Source organism: Ictalurus punctatus, chromosome 6, assembly GCF_001660625.3.
Source record: "Ictalurus punctatus breed USDA103 chromosome 6, Coco_2.0, whole genome shotgun sequence".
Taxonomy (NCBI): domain Eukaryota; kingdom Metazoa; phylum Chordata; class Actinopteri; order Siluriformes; family Ictaluridae; genus Ictalurus; species Ictalurus punctatus.
Window position 1 is genome coordinate 3,060,628 of NC_030421.2, and position 18,724 is coordinate 3,079,351.

General features: G+C 40.5%; 1 protein-coding gene across 1 annotated transcript; it reads right to left on the reverse strand.

Moving 5' to 3' along the window:
* Positions 1 to 1,179: 1,179 nt before the first annotated feature.
* On the reverse strand, positions 1,180 to 15,768 carry gja5a (gap junction protein, alpha 5a). Its single transcript, XM_017470177.3, has 2 exons — positions 15,310 to 15,768; positions 1,180 to 5,695 (listed from the first exon to the last, which is right to left on the reverse strand). Exon 2 carries the CDS (start codon positions 5,653 to 5,655, stop codon positions 4,426 to 4,428), a length of 1,230 nt encoding a protein of 409 aa, XP_017325666.1. The 5' UTR covers positions 5,656 to 5,695; positions 15,310 to 15,768; the 3' UTR covers positions 1,180 to 4,425.
* Between the last annotated feature and the right edge of the window lie 2,956 nt (positions 15,769 to 18,724).

An 18,724-nucleotide genomic window follows, 5' to 3' on the forward strand; every position in this document is an offset into this window, starting at 1 on the left:
AAAATTACACCAAAGCCCCGCTTTCACAATGTTTATGTATTACCGTATAGATCATTGTATGGGCGCAGTAAAATTCAGGTGCACGGTTTAGCTCTAAAGCAGACCCAGCGTGCACTAGCGGCCAGGTGAGGTGAAGGAACTATTTAGAAATGTGTGTTTATATAAACATGACTTACTACTTAGTTATAATGTATTGTATGATTCAACTTTTAAATGTTGCAGTAACCGTCCTGCTAATCTTAGTGTATGGTATTGCACACACACACACACACACACACACACACACACACACACACAGGGGGCAGTGTGGTGGTGCAGACCTGAGTTTCATCCTGAGGTTGGGTTACTTCCTGTGTGGTGTTCTCTACATGTTTGCATGGAAAGCACGTGTGATAAGCCGGGGAACAAGTATCAATAATTATTTATTTATTCGTTGTATTTTCTGCAGAAATAAAAAAACGAGGAACCCTGTGAACATGTGTGTGTTGGCTTATCGATATTTATTTATTTGTTTGTTTTCTATTTTTATATTATTAGCATAAAATGGAAAAGAAAACCCTGTGAACTCTGTCTTTCTCTCTGTCTGTCTGTCTGCCTCTCTCGCTTTCTGTCTGTCTCTATCTCTGTCTGTCTCTCTTTATCTGTCTGTGTCTCTCTCTTGCTGCCTGTCTCTGTCTCGCTGTCTCTCTCTCTCTCTCTCTCTCTCTCTCTCTCTCTCTCTCTCTCTCTCTCTCTCTCTCTCTCTACCTCTCTCTCTCTCTCTTCAGTAACTGCATATCATTGGCACAAGGCAATCCTTCGTTACTGGCTCTAAAGTGAAGTTTTGGAATTAACAGCGGAGGCTTGAGATGTGGTGTGTTATAAATTAATTCCACACACAAGAGCATATTAAAGACAAAAACCTGACAAATGTCTCGATATAAAACATCTGAACAACGTCTTGAGGTGTGGTAACTGTGTTATAAGCAGAATAATAGACTCCGGTCCGTTGAATTATTAGAAAATAATGCACACCCGAGGCGTAAAGAGGTATTACCGCCTCCGGGTGTGTATTATTTTCGAATAATTCAATGGACTGTAGTCAATTATTCTATATGTACAGTATAATATACACACGCACCAAAAACGGCAACGTCCCTTTTTCAGGAGACTGTATTTTAAAGATTTAAAGATAAAAAATAAGCTTTACAGATCTTTATTGGAAAGGGTTTAAACAATGTTTTTCATGCTTCTTCAATGAACCGTAAACAATTATTGCACACGCACCTGTGGGACAGTCCTTAAGACACAAACAGTTTACAGGCGCTAGGCGATTAAGGTCACAGTTACAATAAGTTAGGACACTAAAGAGACCTTTCTACTGACTCTGAAAAACACCAGGAGAAAGATGCCTAGAGTTCCTGCTCAATGCAAATACAAGCAAGAATGCAAGCTGAACTCATTGCTTGTTCCTATGGTTAAATTACACAATAAAGTTCCATTTCTGTGTCTTTTCGGTCCGCTATGCTAACAAGGCATCTAGATATTCGTCATTTTAATTATACTAATTGCCACCATTTCTGTAAAAATAAATCCACGTGACCTAGAATCCAAGCGACAGAAGTGTTTTTATTGTAGACTGAAACACAACCTTTATTTAAAGAGAAAGGAAGATCACAGTGAGTGAGGATATGTGTTGAATGATTAAATAATCCGAAATATTGTGTCATCTGAAAAGCAAAGCAATGACGATTATAGATTTATGTACATAATTCACCAGTAAACTGCCACTCACACCATGTTTCACATGAATGAACAAAAAAAAAAAACCCCACAAAAACACAAAAACAACAATGTGTTATATTCTGGACTGCACTGCAGTAGTGTTCACTGTGGCATATTACATGGACATTCCCAATCTGGGTTTACATAAGGCTGAAATCACAGTTGTGTATACATAAATTTAGCCTTTTACACATACTTAAACGTGTTTAAAATGATCTTAAACCCTGGTTTCCGATAACATTTCTAATCGACTAAAATGCAGAGAGAAGCTGTAGCCTTTGACCCTTGGATGTAATGCTTCCAGGATTATTATTATTATTTTTTAACTATTTGTCAGATTGACGAACATCTCATTACTTTCACTCTCTTAAGTGTCACTTGATCAATCACAACGAACGTTATTTATTAAGACAGACCCGAGTACGGTTTTCCGTCTGTCAAACCTCTTGTGAAGGATGTACTGCGTATGAAGCTTCATGCGCTTTCTTTATCATCTTGAATATTGCACACTAAAATCTGATCTGAAATCTAATACGCACACTGGATTATTAATGATTATACTGTTCAGTTAAGGCACAAGTATTGTCGCGGGAAACGCAGAGTTCGAGAACACCTGCGCCCGAGCACGCGTCGATGATTTGCTTCGAGTTGATTGTTGCACAAGTTTGTCATGCAACGCACACTGTTTGCATGACGTTAACAGGTAACGTACCCGTCGTACGAGCTAGGCCAGGGGTGGGCAATCTTATCCGGAAAGGGCCGGTGTGGCTGCGGGTTTTCATTCCAACCAAGCAGGAGGCACCTGAGCTAGGCGAACGTCATCTCCTTGAAAAAGTGTGTCTCGTTGACATTCACAGTAACACAACACTCCATTATCCTATATCAGTACTTGACACTCATACACAAGGGTTTGAGGTCCTTTTTCACAGTCTTGACCTGATTGAAGTGTCAGTTTGGCTTCTTGGGATGGAGCTCTTTGGTGCATAAATTCACAGATTGCTTGACTTATGTGTCGATATAAAACACTGATTTTGGCTTAATGTGATCAGAATGATAATGACGCAGTTAAATCTCTCGGTTTTCACAGAAGATGATGCATTCTGGGAAAATAAAGCTATTGCATTTTTTAAATGATTCTTTTCATATTTACTTTCAGTGTTACGTGCAAATTACAAATCCATCCATAGTAAAGTTTACTTTCCCCAACACAGCAAACCCTCTGAAGCTTTTAAATTACTCGGTCATATTCCCACTTCGAATACTATACAGCAGTTTCAGTGAAACCAAATAAGGTGCTCTGATACAGATTCTCTCTCTTTCCTGATGTCTATCTGTCTTATTGTCGTCTAATCCTAACGGCCTTTTAAGGTGCTCGCTATCTAAAAATCTCTTGTCATCGCTAGTACTAACAAAGAATCTCAGACACATGCACCCCAAAAAATGCTGGGTTATACTTCCATTTTTTTTTTTTTTTTTTTTTGGGGGGGGGGGGGGGGGGGGGGGGGTTAGGATTGTCAATGGGTTGATGATCTAGCAATCTAGCATACTAGGTTGTGGATGAGGACCTGAAAGAGAACAGGCACAGAGCATCAAGATTCATTTTCTAGAATTTTCAGTTGCGCCTGTTGAGTGCAGCGAAAAAAACGGAAAAAACAACGTAAGTAAAAGAAATCGGTCGCAGCGGCAAGAAATGTTTACATTTAACATCATTTCTCATTTAGTTGGACCTTTAAAAATGATTATTTGTATAATCCATATATAATTTGATGTTCATGATTCAGTATTTCAAAATGTTTATGGATATGATTTAATATTGTTCACTGAAATATAATTTAAACGACCAGAGAAGTCATTAAATGACTCAGAAATCCGGTTTCAGTGTTGAAGTAAAAATTCGGTGTACACAGCCCAGTAATGTAGTTATTTTTACCCTAATTTCCCATCAGGACGAATGAAATCTTATCAAAGTTAGGATTAAATTGGCATGCTGGGTTAACAACCCAACCTTACTGTACTTGGTTACAGCGCTGGTTTTCCAATTGGGTTATTTTTAGCCCAGCAATTTTTAGAATGTGCACACACTTACACTTACACTGTATGGCCAAAAGTATGCAGACACCTGACAGTCACACCTATATGTGCTTGTTGAACAATCCATTCTAGATGTAGTTCCCCTTTGCTGTTATAATAACATCCATTCTTCTGTGAATACGTTCCACTGGATTTTAGACTGTTGCTGTGGGGATTTGTGTTCGTTCAGCCACGAGAGCGTTAGTGAGGTCAGGAACTGAGGTTGGGCTTGAAGGCCTGGGGTTCAGTCAGTGGTCCAATTCATCACAAAGGTTTTCAGTGGGGTAGAGGTCAGGTCTCTGTGCAGGACACTTGGAGTCTTCCACTCCAACCTCGGCCAACAATGCCTTCATGGATCTCGTTTCGTGCACAGGAGCATTGTCATGATGGAACAGGTTGTAGTTCCAGGTAAATCATAATGCTACAGCATACAAAGGCATTCTAGACAAATGTCTGCTTCCAAGTTTGTGGCAACAGTTTGGGGAAGACCTACATATGGGTGTGATGATCAGGTGTCTACATACTTTTGGCCATATTGTATTCGCACAATCCTCATTCACCACAAAACACTTGTATCTGGCAACACCCCGATCATACTGCTAGGTCTGGCCGTGTTTTGCTGCTACTGGAGCCACTGGTCCTACTGAAGCAGCGTTTGTCTCTGTTGAAGCTGCTATTGGACGTTGGTGTGGAAGGAGCACTCGGTAGCACTTCAGCAGGGCTGTTTACACAAGCCACAAGGGCTGGTCGATGGTCATAGCTCATCCTCAAGAAATCCTCCCCTGCCTCCAGGTCATCATGGCTGCGCTGGCAGTGCCTCTCAGTGGCCAGGTTGACCGAGTTCTGCTGGTGGGCTAAGTGATTGGTGAAGGGTTGGTAACCCGAGTGGATGGAATGAACATGGTGATGAACATGTCCAGGTGATGGTGGTCCTCTTCCTGATGCTAAGCACTGGTTAAAATCTGGAGGTGGGGTGCAGTTGTTGGCAGGATGTGACTGGGAGCTGTCTGGAAAGTTAGTTGGCATGGCTGCAGAAACAGCTTTGCCGCTTTTGATGTTGGTCTCATTGTTGCCGATAGTGGTGCGGCTCTCAACATACTTACGGAAACAACTCTTGCACTGCTTCCAGCCGAGGTGATAAAGCTCCACAACACTGAGGAATAGGGACACGGCTGCCACGACCAACATGAACACAATGAAGACATTCTTCTCTGTAGGCCGTGACATGTAGCAGTTGACTGGGTTGGGACATGGTAATGTATTGCAGTGGTACAACGACTCCAAAAAGATGCCATATATCATATACTGGATCACAGTGAAGACCACTTCCATGACCAAGCGGATCAGGATGCTCAGTATGTAAGTCCGAAGCAGCGCGCCTTTTAAGCGAATCTTGTTTGGTGTTTCAGAAGACTTCTCCTTCTGCTCCAGGTAGTCCTTCTCGCCACTTCCTGGTTCCCCTCTTCCCTCATCTGCCTCACGCTCCTCCTGCTTCTGCCGCCTGCGTTTCTCCTCCATGCGCACAGTGTGCATGGCATGGCCCATGTAGATAAGTGAGGGTGTGGAGACAAAGACGATCTGCAGCACCCAATATCGGATGTGGGCGATGGGGAAGGCACGGTCATAGCAGACATTGGTGCAACCGGGCTGCTGGGTGTCGCACATGAAGTCAGACTGCTCATCGCCCCAAGACGACTCGGCTGCTGTACCCAGGACCAGGATGCGGAAGATGAAAAGGATAGTGAGCCACACCTTCCCCACTGAGGTAGAGTGCTCCTGCACCTCCTCAAGGAAGTTTCCAAGGAGACTCCAGTCCCCCATGGTTCCTCACTGTCTACACTTCCGCTCCCTCGGATTGCCTCTGGGAGAAAACGAGAAAAACGTAGAATCTTTAATGAACATTCACAGGGAAGCAGTACTAGAGCTAGAGCTTGTGTTATTTGTTCAATTCTTCTTACTATATTTAATTCATTCTGCAGGTGGCACTAACACTCCATAGTTCTGTCGTTTACCTTTTGGATTCTATACAATGTATGAAAAAAGATATTGTACCGATACCTTTTTTTGGTTTGGTACAGATAATGAAAATGGACACTTAAAGGTACAACAATGGTATAACATCTTACTATGCATGTTTGTCATATACATATACTGTAAATATTGATAGATGCAGATATCACTAAACGTAACCTATATGACCAATAAACTTTGTTCACCTGTTCATCATACACATAGCACATTTGGTTGTGTCCCAACAATCCCAGAGCCTTTGCATAAGCTTCTTAATCCCCTGCAATTGTATAGCTTCACCTGGGACCATCTGTCAGACCCTGTAAGACCATACCGTTGATATGTTTTGCATGTATGTTAAGTGTGTGTCAGTAAGAGAGTTGGCAGCCCACAGTAACGGAACAGTGGGATGAATGTTTCTAATCCTGGCATGCCTCTCCCTAGTTTCATGGTCAATTGGGGTAGGGGCTGGCTTCTGTGGCCTTGGTAGAACAAGGCACAGTAGGATGATGCCAGGGGCATGGGAATTGCCCCTGTGCAGATCTGATCCAAACTCCAGACCGTTTTAGACAACAGTACAGCTGTCCCTGTACCACCTGACCTTTTGTATTTTTCCTTTTCAGCATGTGTGTGTATATTTATATGAGTGAGATGCATTTGAGATAGCACGGCCAAGATCTATAATTAGTAGTTTACCACAAAAAAAAATGCATTCCGTGGTTCAGTGGAAATATTCATGTCATTTGAATGAGCGCATGAAAACAAAATCTTTCTATCTGTAATGCCTGGGAAACTGGGTAGAATCTGTTGAGGCAGATATGTGGCGTATAAATTCTTCAGGTCTTTGTTATTATTATTATTATTATTATTATTATTATTATTATTACTATACTTTAAAGAGTTAATCTTGTCATTACATTTAGTGAGACATGAAACAAAAATGCACAAAAAGACCAACGTCTAATGCTCTTGGATGTTGTCAGTGATACTTATAGAAACTACAAAATAAAGACTGCTATTAAAGATTTTACACAAAGATTGCCATTAAGAGGAGAGCAATTAATGTCATTTTTCAAGGTCTGCCAAGCTGCCACTTTTGGGCCTTTCGGCAAGGCCCTTAACTGCTCCAGGGGAGCCGCATCATGTCTGTCCATCCGCTCCGACCCCAGCTATCCAGCTATCCAGCTAACAGTGATTACAGTATGTGAGGATAAGAATTTCACTGTATAGTGAGCATATGTAAAAATTTATATATAACAATATAGGATTTTCTCTCTCTCTCTCTTCTGCCTGTGAGACAACTCACAATTGCAATGAAAACACTGGCGAACCCTTATTTTTATCCTTAAACAGACTTCACCCCTGAAATTACGTGTGCATTTTGAGTTGCTGATAAAAGGGCAGAATCACGCAGCTCTGAAAACATCAGCAACTGAAATGAAGGAAGAAGTAAAGCCCACTGAAGGCCAATACTGTGTTGTATTGGAGATTTTATGGAGATGCCAGTGATCCTGACCGTTTCTGCTCTCCGGACCTGCCTGAGCCATCCTGATGCCCTACCTTTAGATGGAGCTCTCATCAACTGGAGGCTACAGCCTGGAGATCGCTGAGGACGGTGCCGCTTGAAGTACCATAGAAATGGTTCTGGACCTCAGTTCCACATGGACGTTATCGCTGTGGTTGCTGGGACTACGGTTGCTGCGATGGTCTTGGGACTGCGATTACCGCATGCAGTTTAACACTCGGGTCTCCTTTAGTGAACAGTGGACTAGTTCAACAAACAGACTTCATATTAAACCATAATTAACTTTCTTTTACTCTCACACTATCCGTCGTCACCCAGATGAGGACGGGTTCCCTTCTGAGTCCGGTTCCTCTCAAGGTTTCTTCCTCGTATCATCTCAGGGAGTTTTTCCTCACCACCGTCACCACCGGCTCGCCCAATAGGGATAAATTCACACACTTAAAATCCCCATCCTGTGTTTATATGTTTCTCTAAAGCTGCTTTGAGACAATGCCCGTTGTTAAAAGCGCTACACAAATAAAATTGAATTGAATTGAATATTGTTTTTCTGTGGTGTCTTTGAAATTCTATGATCATTCCAGACTTATATATGTGCATATGTGTGTTTGTGTTTGTATGTCCATATGAGTGTTTCAGTGTACTGTACATGCTTTAAACTGCCACCTCGCATCCATCCTGTCCCAAACCATTGCCCTGCTTCAACTAAGCCCAAATATGGACTCAGTTTTCAGAGGCTCTTTCATACATTTGTTCTGCAGTCACATCTCAAAACAGTCGGGGTCATTAAGATGCTAAACCTTATCAATGACCAACACAAAGCACAGCTGAGTAAACTTACAAGTATGTTGTTTGCAATTTTTCTTATCTCGAGCCCGATAACAATGAGAGAAGAAGACTGTGAAAGTGTGCTGGGAGTTGCTTCTGAAAATCTGATGAATGTTTAGTTGAATTGAAATGTTTAGATCTGCAAAGCTCCCTGCATCACAAATAAAATATAATAATTGAATAAGAAATTACAGCTGTATGTGTCTTCACATGCCCTCAGTAATAGGGCAGCATGCAGTAATTGGGACTGAAATTCACCGCATGCGGCAGGCTCTATCAAGTCAATCCTTCAATCTCAATTAAGGAACTGCAGCAATGCCATATAAAACAGTTGGAGTAAAACAGAAGGATCTGCAGAACAATGCTATCTGATGTGTTTCTGAGGCTCAGTGCACCAACTTATGACAGAAGGAATTTCCTTAATAACAGAATTAATGTCCAATACTGATGTACTTAAACAGGTTTTAATGGCACAGGGCCTGGAAGTCAAATAATACCAGATGACACACTAAAATGCACTGAAAGCCACTAAAAGCACACTACATTTTAAAATGTGCCACTTTATGGGAAGTCATGTTTAACGATTGAAGCTATATGTGAAAAAAAGGCCTTTTCAACTACTCAGCGTTTATTCATCTTAGGCATAGCGTCCTAATCAGTAATAATAGAAACAAGGCCAGGGGTGTTTAACAATTACTCTTGATCATGTTATTTCACTACTATAAGGACAAAAGCAAAAATGTTTCCATCCATCCATCCATCTTCTATACCGCTTTATCCTTTTCAGGGTCACAGGGAAACCTGGAGCCTATCCCAGGGAGCATCGGGCACAAGGCGGGGTACACCCTGGACGGGGTGCCAGTCCATCGCAGGGCACACTCACATACACACTCACACACCCATTCATACACTACGGACACTTTGGACACGCCAATCATCCTACCATGCGTGTCTTTGGACTGGGGGAGGAAAGCGGAGTACCCGGAGGAAACCCCCGCAGCACGGGGAGAGCATGCAAACTCCGCACACACAGGGCCACGGTGGGAATCGAACCCCTGACCCTGGAGGTGTGAGGCATTACAGGTTATTCGGCATTATTTAATTATTCATAATCACTACTTATTGTTTAAACTCATTGAAGTGAGATTTCTGTTAAAGCTTTACAAACGTGTTTTTTTTTTCTTTTTTGCACTAGAACTTTCACACGTACAGCTTCCTGTTTCAACGGAAATCATAAATAGACTTTGGATACCGATTTCTGAGCCCGTGTGATGCATTGCTATCTATAAAAATGGAAAAATGTACAAAAGTTCACAGCAGAGCTAAATACAGCAACAGCCTAAAATCTTCAAGCCCAAATCATGCGCTTTTCTTACTGAGAGAATAATTTTGCCATCACTCCTTGCCAAGGAGTCGAAATCACTTTGATCATAAAAGGTATAAAGGTAGGTTGGAAGTAATTTGTATCATAATATATAGTTTCAATTTGATTTGTATATGTATTTTATTTTATTGCTTTGAATTCAGCCTTTTAATGAAACTGTTTAGGTAGAAATGGTAATGACTGAGCGTGTGACAGTTTGCACGGTGCTAAAACAAAAGCTGTGAGCTTCCTTTACTTGTTAGGGTCATAACAGCACACAGCTAGAAGGTTGCTTTGATTTTATCCTCATTAAGGCATTCTATATTTATTCTGGAGTTCTCGTTAAAAATCCTTCATGTGAAACTCTGACTGATTACCCAGAAGTCTCTAACAACAAACTAGTGGACTTCCTCTTTACATCCAACTGAATGAATCATGAAGGCCACTGTAATGGCAGACGGTCTTTTGGAGTTTAACAAAGTTAAGTGTGTGTGTGTGTGTGTGTGTGTGTGTGTGTGTGTGTGTGTGTGTGTGCTGGCAGTGTTCGTCTGGAGTGGTGTTGGTGGGAACAGAATGTTAGACGCTTAGAAAACAGCAATAGGATGGAAATACCCATCTGATTCATTGGCATCACAGTCTCCGTTTTTCCCTCTCTCTATTTCACCGTCTGTCTCCTTTTTTTTTTTTTTTTTTTTTTACCTCTTCCTTTTCTTCTTCTCTTAGGAAGCAATTTCAAACAATATGATTTCCTCCAGCTTTGCTTTCACAGGGGTCACAGTGAGAATATAACCAGATCTCTTTCCTTTTTTCCCATACAATGTGTGTATGAGGGAGAGAGAGAGAGAGAGAGAGAGAGGGGGGGGGGGGAGGGAGGTTATCGAGGGGACATTGAGGGTCACTTGATTTAGTAATATTTTATCATGCCAAGACAATGCACCTGACATTCCACCAGACAGCTGAACCTTATCACCAGACATTTATGAGGTGTCGTAGTCAAGGGTGGCCAAATATGCCGTTTTCTTCAAAACATGAACAATAGGAGGGCAAGACACACACACACACACACACACACACACACACACACACACACACACACACACACACACACAAACTGCTAGTTGAACAATGAAAAGAGTATACACATTTTTGTACAATGACCTAAGGGGAAGGGAAGATTGTTTACATCTTCTAATTAGACGCTTTAATGATCATTTGATAAAATCAGGCTCTGTTTGTAGAACATAAAACTAAAAAGGAAGAGATAATCAGGATTGTTTGTGTGGATATTACATGAAGGCTGAATAGATCTTCCTGTGTCATGATCTTTTTGATCAGTGAGGCATTCTCCTGTTTGTTTCTTCTTACTTTTTTTTTTTTTTAATTAGCAGTATGTAAGGAAGATGCACTTCGATTCATATTCACGATAACGCATTATCAGGAACTTTCTTTTATCTTTAACATATCAAGTGATACACAACATATAAGAGTGATTGAATGAGCATATGTGTTTTTGTGTAGAACTGTAAGTGACGTCGTTAGGGTTAGCCTGATGGTAAATGATCATGACAATATACTGAGCCTTTTATGGATGTGGGCAGGAATATTAGGTGTGTAATGCCCTGTATATGTGTGTGTAAGTGATGCCGGAGAGTGCGTTGAGCAGTAGGTCACGATACGGTATGTGACTTATAAAGAAGCTGTGCTGGAAAAATTCGCAAAGCCATATTTTGAATCACATTGAGTCTTGGCTTTGGAAATCTTGAGCCCAGCACAAAAGAAAAGATTTGATCTAGTGTATATCATAAATAGCACTGTATATGTAGTTCAGGTCAACTGCATGATGTTTGTAATGCTTGACCATCATTTTTGAAAGATTATGCAGGAGGAAGAAAAGTAGTGTATAACAGAAAAAAAAAAATAAATGAATAAAAAATCAGAGCTTGTCTTGTCATGTCAACTGTTAGGCTTATTTCTGTATTTTTACAGAGGCACAAGGATACTTATGTAATATTGAATTGCCCAATCTCTTAAAATATATCTATTGACACTTATGACTGAGTGTCGGTCTTAACCTGGATGAATCTCTGAACATGCTGTGTTCTCTATGAATATATCACTGTCAAGCCATAGTAATAACAAAAATAAACTTAAGAATAACATACCACTCTATACTGTCCCCCAGTTAAGTGAGCTGGGAATGTTCCGGTAATGCTCTGTGAAGGTGCCAGGCTGTGTTGGCATGTCGTGCCTTGCTGGTTTTCCTCAAAGCATTGATGTTGCCGTGGGCACGCTGATGCTGACACCATAAGAGGCTCTGTAGAGTCCACACATGGCCCCTACCTCTACCAGCTAACGGTAAATATTTATAAAAGCCCATTCCCTCAAACCAGAGACCAGCGACGACCAGTGTCGCACCACTGACTGCCATCACACCTACAGTGCCCCCTAATATTGGCACCCTTGGTAAATACGATCAAAGAAGGCAGCGAAAAATTGTTGAACAAAAAAATCTACAAAAAAATACACTGCTGTCATGAATATCAAATAATTGCGAACACAACACAGGTTTATCAAAAAAAATATCTTTGTTAAATATAGGTGTGCAACAATTATTGGCCCGCTTTTAGTCAGTACTTTGTGGTAGCTCGCTTTGCCATGATAACAGCTCTGAGTCTTCTCCTATAACGCCTGATGAGGTTGGAGAATACATGGCGAGGGATCTGAGACCGTTCCTCCATACAGAACCTCTCCAGATCCTTCACATTTCGAGGTCCACGCTGGTGGACTCTCCTCTTCAGTTCACCACACAGGTGTTCTATGGGGTTCAGGTCAAGGGACTGGGATGGACATGGCAGGATCTTGATTTTGTGGTCAGTAAACCATTTCTGTGTTGATTTTGATGTATGATTTGGATCATTGTCCTGCTGGAAGATCCAACCACGGCCCATTTGAATCTTTCTGGCAGAGGCAGTCAGGTTTTCATTTAATATCTGTTGATATTTGATGGAGTTCATGATGCCATGTATCCTAACAAAATGTCCAGGTCCTCTGGCAGAAAAACAGTCCCAGAACATTAAAGATCCTCCTCCATATTTAACCGTGGACATGAGGGACTTTTCCATACGGCTACCTCTCTGTGTGACCAAAACCACCTCTGTGTTTATTACCAAAAAGCTCTATTCTGGTTTCATCTGACCATAGACCCCGATCCCATTTGAAGTTCCAGTAGTGTCTGCACACTGAAGACGCTCGAGTTTGTTTCTGGATGAGAGTAGAGGCTTTTTTCTTGAAACCCTTCCAAACAACTTGTGGTGATGTAGGTGACTTCAAATCTCCTTTGTCTATGTATACCCTTGGTCTATATATATATATATATATATATATATATATATATATATATATATATATATATATATATATATATATATATACACACACATGGTTGTGATAGAGACTGAAAAAAGACAGCAGTCATTTAAATCAGAATGGTTAATTCTGCTCTGTTTTTGTTTTTGTTGTTGTTGCTGTTGTTGTTGTTCAGTGTCTAGGATGAGGATGAAGAGTATGGAACTCGTTTTTGCTGCCAGTATTGCTCCTACACTTGTGCTGCTACATTACACAATATCTTACAGTTACAGTCCATGTCCTCTGTATCTACTGTCCTGTGTATGTTTTGCACTCGTCTCACACTGTTGTGTATTTGCACTTTGTGTAGCCTTGCGTACCGTTCCGTGTTGCACCGTGTTCCTGAAGAAACCTCATTCATTCCAATGTATACAAGCTTTATAGAGGAATGACAATAAAAAGCCACTTGACTTGACGAGCTAAGAGTTTAGTAGTGTCATAAGTGAGATTGAGACACCCCATACACGTCAATAAAAATCAAATCAGATAAACAGACGTCATCGCTGCTTGTCACACGGTTGGCCTGGTAGCTTTCCTCACAACATTTAAAGGACAATCCATTTCTGCCTGTCAGGTTACTACGTGAATAATGCGTTACCTTAAAAGGCGGTTCAGCCATGCTCTCCTCTAACACTCGCCGCAGATCTACAGTACAGTTAAAGAGACTCCCTCCATCTGCTACATACTAGTGAACATTTACAGCATTCGCAATTATTGTAAAAGAGACATGGCTTGCTTATAATCTTCCTTTAAAATCAAATCTGCTGTTGAAGTCATGAGATTAAACTTTAAAAGGAAAGCTACTGAATATATAGACCTATAAAAAGGTTATATCTGACAAATCTTGGATTTTAAGATATCTGAAAGCAGATGCAACTTCAGGGTTTTTTTTTTTGTTTGTTTGTTTCATGTATGCACATATTTTTGACATAATTTTTTGCAAAAACGTCACATAGAACCTTATAATTCCAGGATTTTACTATAATAAATTCTAATTTTGCTATAATCAATTCAGTTGTGCCCCCGAAATGCATGTTTTCTGCAACCATTTGCATATTATTAAATTGTGGATGACTTTAGCACTTTTACAGCATCAACTGTTCAGTGCAATCATACTTACACACACACACACACACACACACACACACACACACACACACACACACACAGAGAGTTTATACTGCTTTTAGAGGAAGAGTCTTTAATCTCAATTGTCTCAGTGTCTCCCACAATGACTGACCATGCCTGAGTCCTCTGTGATGCTGCCATTAGACCCAATTAAAAAAAAAAAAACAATAAACAAATGGATTAAAGCTACATAAACTAAGTGGACAGGCTGTGAATATTAGCACTAGAGTATGATAGGAAGTGGTTTATGATCTTTGTACACAAAAAGCAAACTTTGGTAATCCGCCGTGTACACTCTTGTGATGGATCGCCATGAAGAAGAAAAATAGAGAGACAGGAGACGTGTGCCGACTTACTGAAACGAATGCTCGGCTCCAGCTATCGTCCTTTAGTCATAGAGAAGCTCAAACACACTTTTTGGCCATGTATATAAATGACAGAGCGAGGCTGTTGGTTAGGATTCATTTGGAAGTTAATATAGCAGCTGCAACTTTTCCATGTAAGACCTCATATATATAACTTTAACGCAGTTCAACTTGCATTTCACTTCAGTTCGCTCGTGTACACTATCTTATTTCACACTTTAGCTTGGAGGGTTAAAGTGCATAGGTGCTATTAAACAAATATGCACCTTTTAAATTGGTTTTGCGTCTTCATACGTAAGGATCTTATGTCGTTAGCATTCTGTGACGCTTATTTTAGATTGGTTAAACATGTTAAAGATAAATAATTCCGTAAATTTAAGTGGTGCTTTACCAGCAGGTTATACTGATGATTTTTTTCATTTTATTATTATTTTTTTTAAAAAGGTGCCGTGAGACAGCCTAGGATGTCATGGTAATGTCAAAAAAATAGACAGTACAAAAGTAAGAAACGTTTAGATTATTAGTGAAACTATACGACTTTACATTTTGCAGCTATTTCCTGAGATATAATTGGTTTGGGATCACTTGGGATCTTAAACTGATTTTTAAACCGACTTTTTCAAATTCCAAATTTCCACAAAGCAGAGACTATGTCTACAAGCCGTGAAACAAATACGAATTTATATCGCCTTTAATCTCTGGACGAGCCTGTAATCTCTGATCTTTGTCCAACCACTCTGACACTTCCCATCTGCTGTGTTCGTTCTGAAGCGGCTCGCCGTGTGTTCGAGAAACAGCAGGGAGCGCTTGACATACATGACCCCTAAGACTATAGAAGAGGAGCTCATCATTACCTGTCCTACTGCCGTCTCGATCAAACAGATGAATGTGTATGAGAGCAGGTCCTGCTGTCGTTTCCTGAGGATGTGGAAGAAAGTCCTTATCCTGCTCCTCCGGGGTACTTGGGGTTCTGGCCCGCTGGTGCCGGCTGGGTAGTGGGTCTGTGGTGATGGTAAGTCTGTCTTGCTGCTGTGAAGCTGGTGACACGCTCTCCTAGAGCTGTGGGAATGAGGGCACAAGTGTGGGGCAAACAGAGAAATACTGGGCCATCTCTGGGAGTGTTTCCTATCAACCCATGCACACACACATACAACACCCCCTCCCCTTTACCCAGGACATACACAAGCACACACACGTCCTCCTCCCTCTTCTCTTCCTCCCGTTCTTGCCCCACTCTTCAATTGCTGGCACTTTATTCTGGTGAGAAGAATACCACAGTGTAAGAAAAGGAAGTCAGATTGTATTAGAACACAATGGGTGTTCGACTAAAGTTTTAGTGCTTCTTGTCTGCAGTGGTGTACATGTGCCTTAGTGGGATTACTTGTGTGCGTGTGTGTGTGTGCGTGTGTGTGTGTAATCTATTACTGGTTGAATTATTACCTACTATTATATACTTATTTAAATCTGAATACTAACATATGTTTACTGTATGTAAAATATTTCATTGTGTGTTTCATTGCTTGCTTATTCTCTGACTGCTTACTTCGTTCCATATTTGTTCTTGTTTTGCTCCATTTTTCCATTTCAGTTCGTATGTGTATATTATAGGATGAAAGCAATAAAATGGTTCAGCTTAAAAATGAAATGTTATTAGTAATTTCACTAAAGCGTTTCAGTCATTTCAGTATGAAGTTTCAGCGTGTTTTCAGTATGAAGTTTCAATGTGTTTTCAGTATGAAGTTTCAGTATTATCAGTATGAAGTTTCAGTATTTTCAGTATGAAGTTTCAGTATTTTCAGTATGAAGTTTCAGTATTTTCAGTATGAAGCTTCAGTATTTTCAGTGTGAAGTTTCAGCGTGTTTTCAGTATGAGGTTTCAGCGTGTTTTCAGTATTTTCAGTGTGAAGTTTTAGTGGGTTTTCAGTATGAAGTTTCAGTATTTTCAGTATGAAGTTTCAGCGTGTTTTCAGTATTTTCAGTATGAAGTTTCAGTATTTTCAGTATGAAGTTTCAGCGTGTTTTCAGTATTTTCAGTATGAAGTTTCAGCGTGTTTTCAGTATTTTCAGTATGAAGTTTCAGCGTGTTTTCAGTATTTTCAGTATGAAGTTTCAGCGTGTTTTCAGTATGAAGTTTCAGCGTGTTTTCAGTATTTTCAGTATGAAGTTTCAGCGTGTTTTCAGTATTTTCAGTATGAAGTTTCAGCGTGTTTTCAGTATGAAGTTTCAGCGTGTTTTCAGTATTTTCAGTATGAAGTTTCAGCGTGTTTTCAGTATGAAGTTTCAGCGTGTTTTCAGTATTTTCAGTATGAAGTTTTAGCATGTTTTCAGTATTTTCAGTATGACGTTTCAGTATTTTCAGTATGAAGTTTCAGCGTGTTTTCAGTATTTTCAATATGAAGTTTTAACGTGTTTTCAATATGAAGTTTCAGTATTTTCAGTATGAAGTTTTAACGTGTTTTCAGTATGAAGTTTCAGCGTGTTTTCAGTATTTTCAGTATGAAGTTTTAACGTGTTTTCAGTATGAAGTTTCAGCGTGTTTTCAGTATTTTCAGTATGAAGTTTCAGCGTGTTTTCAGTATTTTCAGTATGAAGTTTCAGTATTTTCAGTATGAAGTTTTAACGTGTTTTCAGTATGAAGTTTCAGCGTGTTTTCAGTATTTTCAGTATGAAGTTTCAGCGTGTTTTCAGTATTTCCAGTACGAACTTGTAAACTAGGTCTCGCTCACCTACACACCCATCTCTTGTCTCTCTTATTTTCTCTTTTCCCTGTTCACCCTCAGTATCAGTAGCAGGCAGCTTATACGTGCCATTCTTACATAATGGAAATGATTTGCTTAATTTCCACCTTGCTGTAGGGTGGGGGTACGCACGGTTATACCAGAGAGCGTGTGATGACATGCATTTATATTTGTAATGTTAATCTTTTTGTTTTGATTCCACCTTGCTGTAGGGTGTCTTCTGTGTGTGCGTATGGGTGTGAGATAGGACCCTTTTGCATTTAAGTCCTCCTTCCTGTAGGGTTTGTATGCGTGTGTTTGTGTGTGGGCATGTTTTTATATCTTGGCTGGAATTAAATGGATAGAAATGAAAAGGATAGGAATATCTGACAGTCTCCACAAGGAAAACCTTTTTTCTTTTAGTTTGGAAACTAAAAGAGATTGGTTAGTGTTTGATTTAGGTGTAGGAATAGCATTAATTAGCTGCAGTAATTATTATGTCGAATGAAAGTCCTCACAAATGTCTGTGTGTGTCTCTGTGTGTGGTTTTTTCTTGCTATGTGCACAAAGGCAGTCACCCGTTCAGGCTTAATTCGGTGCAAAGAATACCAGAGGTACACGAGGACAGTAGTGGTGGCATGTCATTATTATCATTGCCCACTGAAGATACCATCTAAAACTTCATATATATATATATGTGTGTGTGTGCAGTGTTAATGCAGTGTATGTGTTGTACAGCCTGTGATTATAGACATTAAGGTGTTTTTAAATGCATGAAATTCACATTAAGTGTAATCTGAACGTGACGCAAGCCAGGGCATGCAAGTGCACATCTGTTCGAGCGGTGATGACAGTACGGTGTTTTCGGTGGCAGACATATAGTGCGTTCTAGGAAAGGATGATTTACTGTAGCATAAAGGTTTTGGTTGCTAAATCTCGCTGGACTTTTGTATAACACTAATGTATTGGTCTCTTTTATTGCTGCAAGTTGTTCATTTAGCTGGACTCCTTTAGTACACCCATTAATCTCTTTCCCCCATGCAGTTGTCATTGTGTATGTGTTCATCTGTGTGCATCTGTGTCTCTTAAAGTGTGGGCAGGTCGAAATGTCAACCCTCCTTTCCAAATCACTTCACGCTTTTGCCGCATAAATAAATAAACTCGCTAATCCTCGCCTGACCGCTGCACACATTACGAGAGCAGAAAGGACTAATCACTCACTTAACGATTATAAGCAATTCAGGCTCGCTGTCTTCCTGCCTCTCTCTCCTCTCCCTTCTATCACACGCTCCTCGTAGACCACTGTTAATGAGTGCTCGGCTTACGTAAAACCACAGAGCTTCAAAATTACGTTACGTATACTGAAACAAATTCAAACACTGGTGTTTTTTAAATTAATTTTTTTATGTAATGTGGAATGCAATATGGGGGCGCATGGTGGCTTAGTGGTTAGCACGTTCGCCTCACGCCTCCAGGGTCGGGGGTTCGATTCCCGTCGTGGCCCTGTGTGTGGGAGTTTGCATGTTCTCCCCGTGCTGCGGGGGTTTCCTCC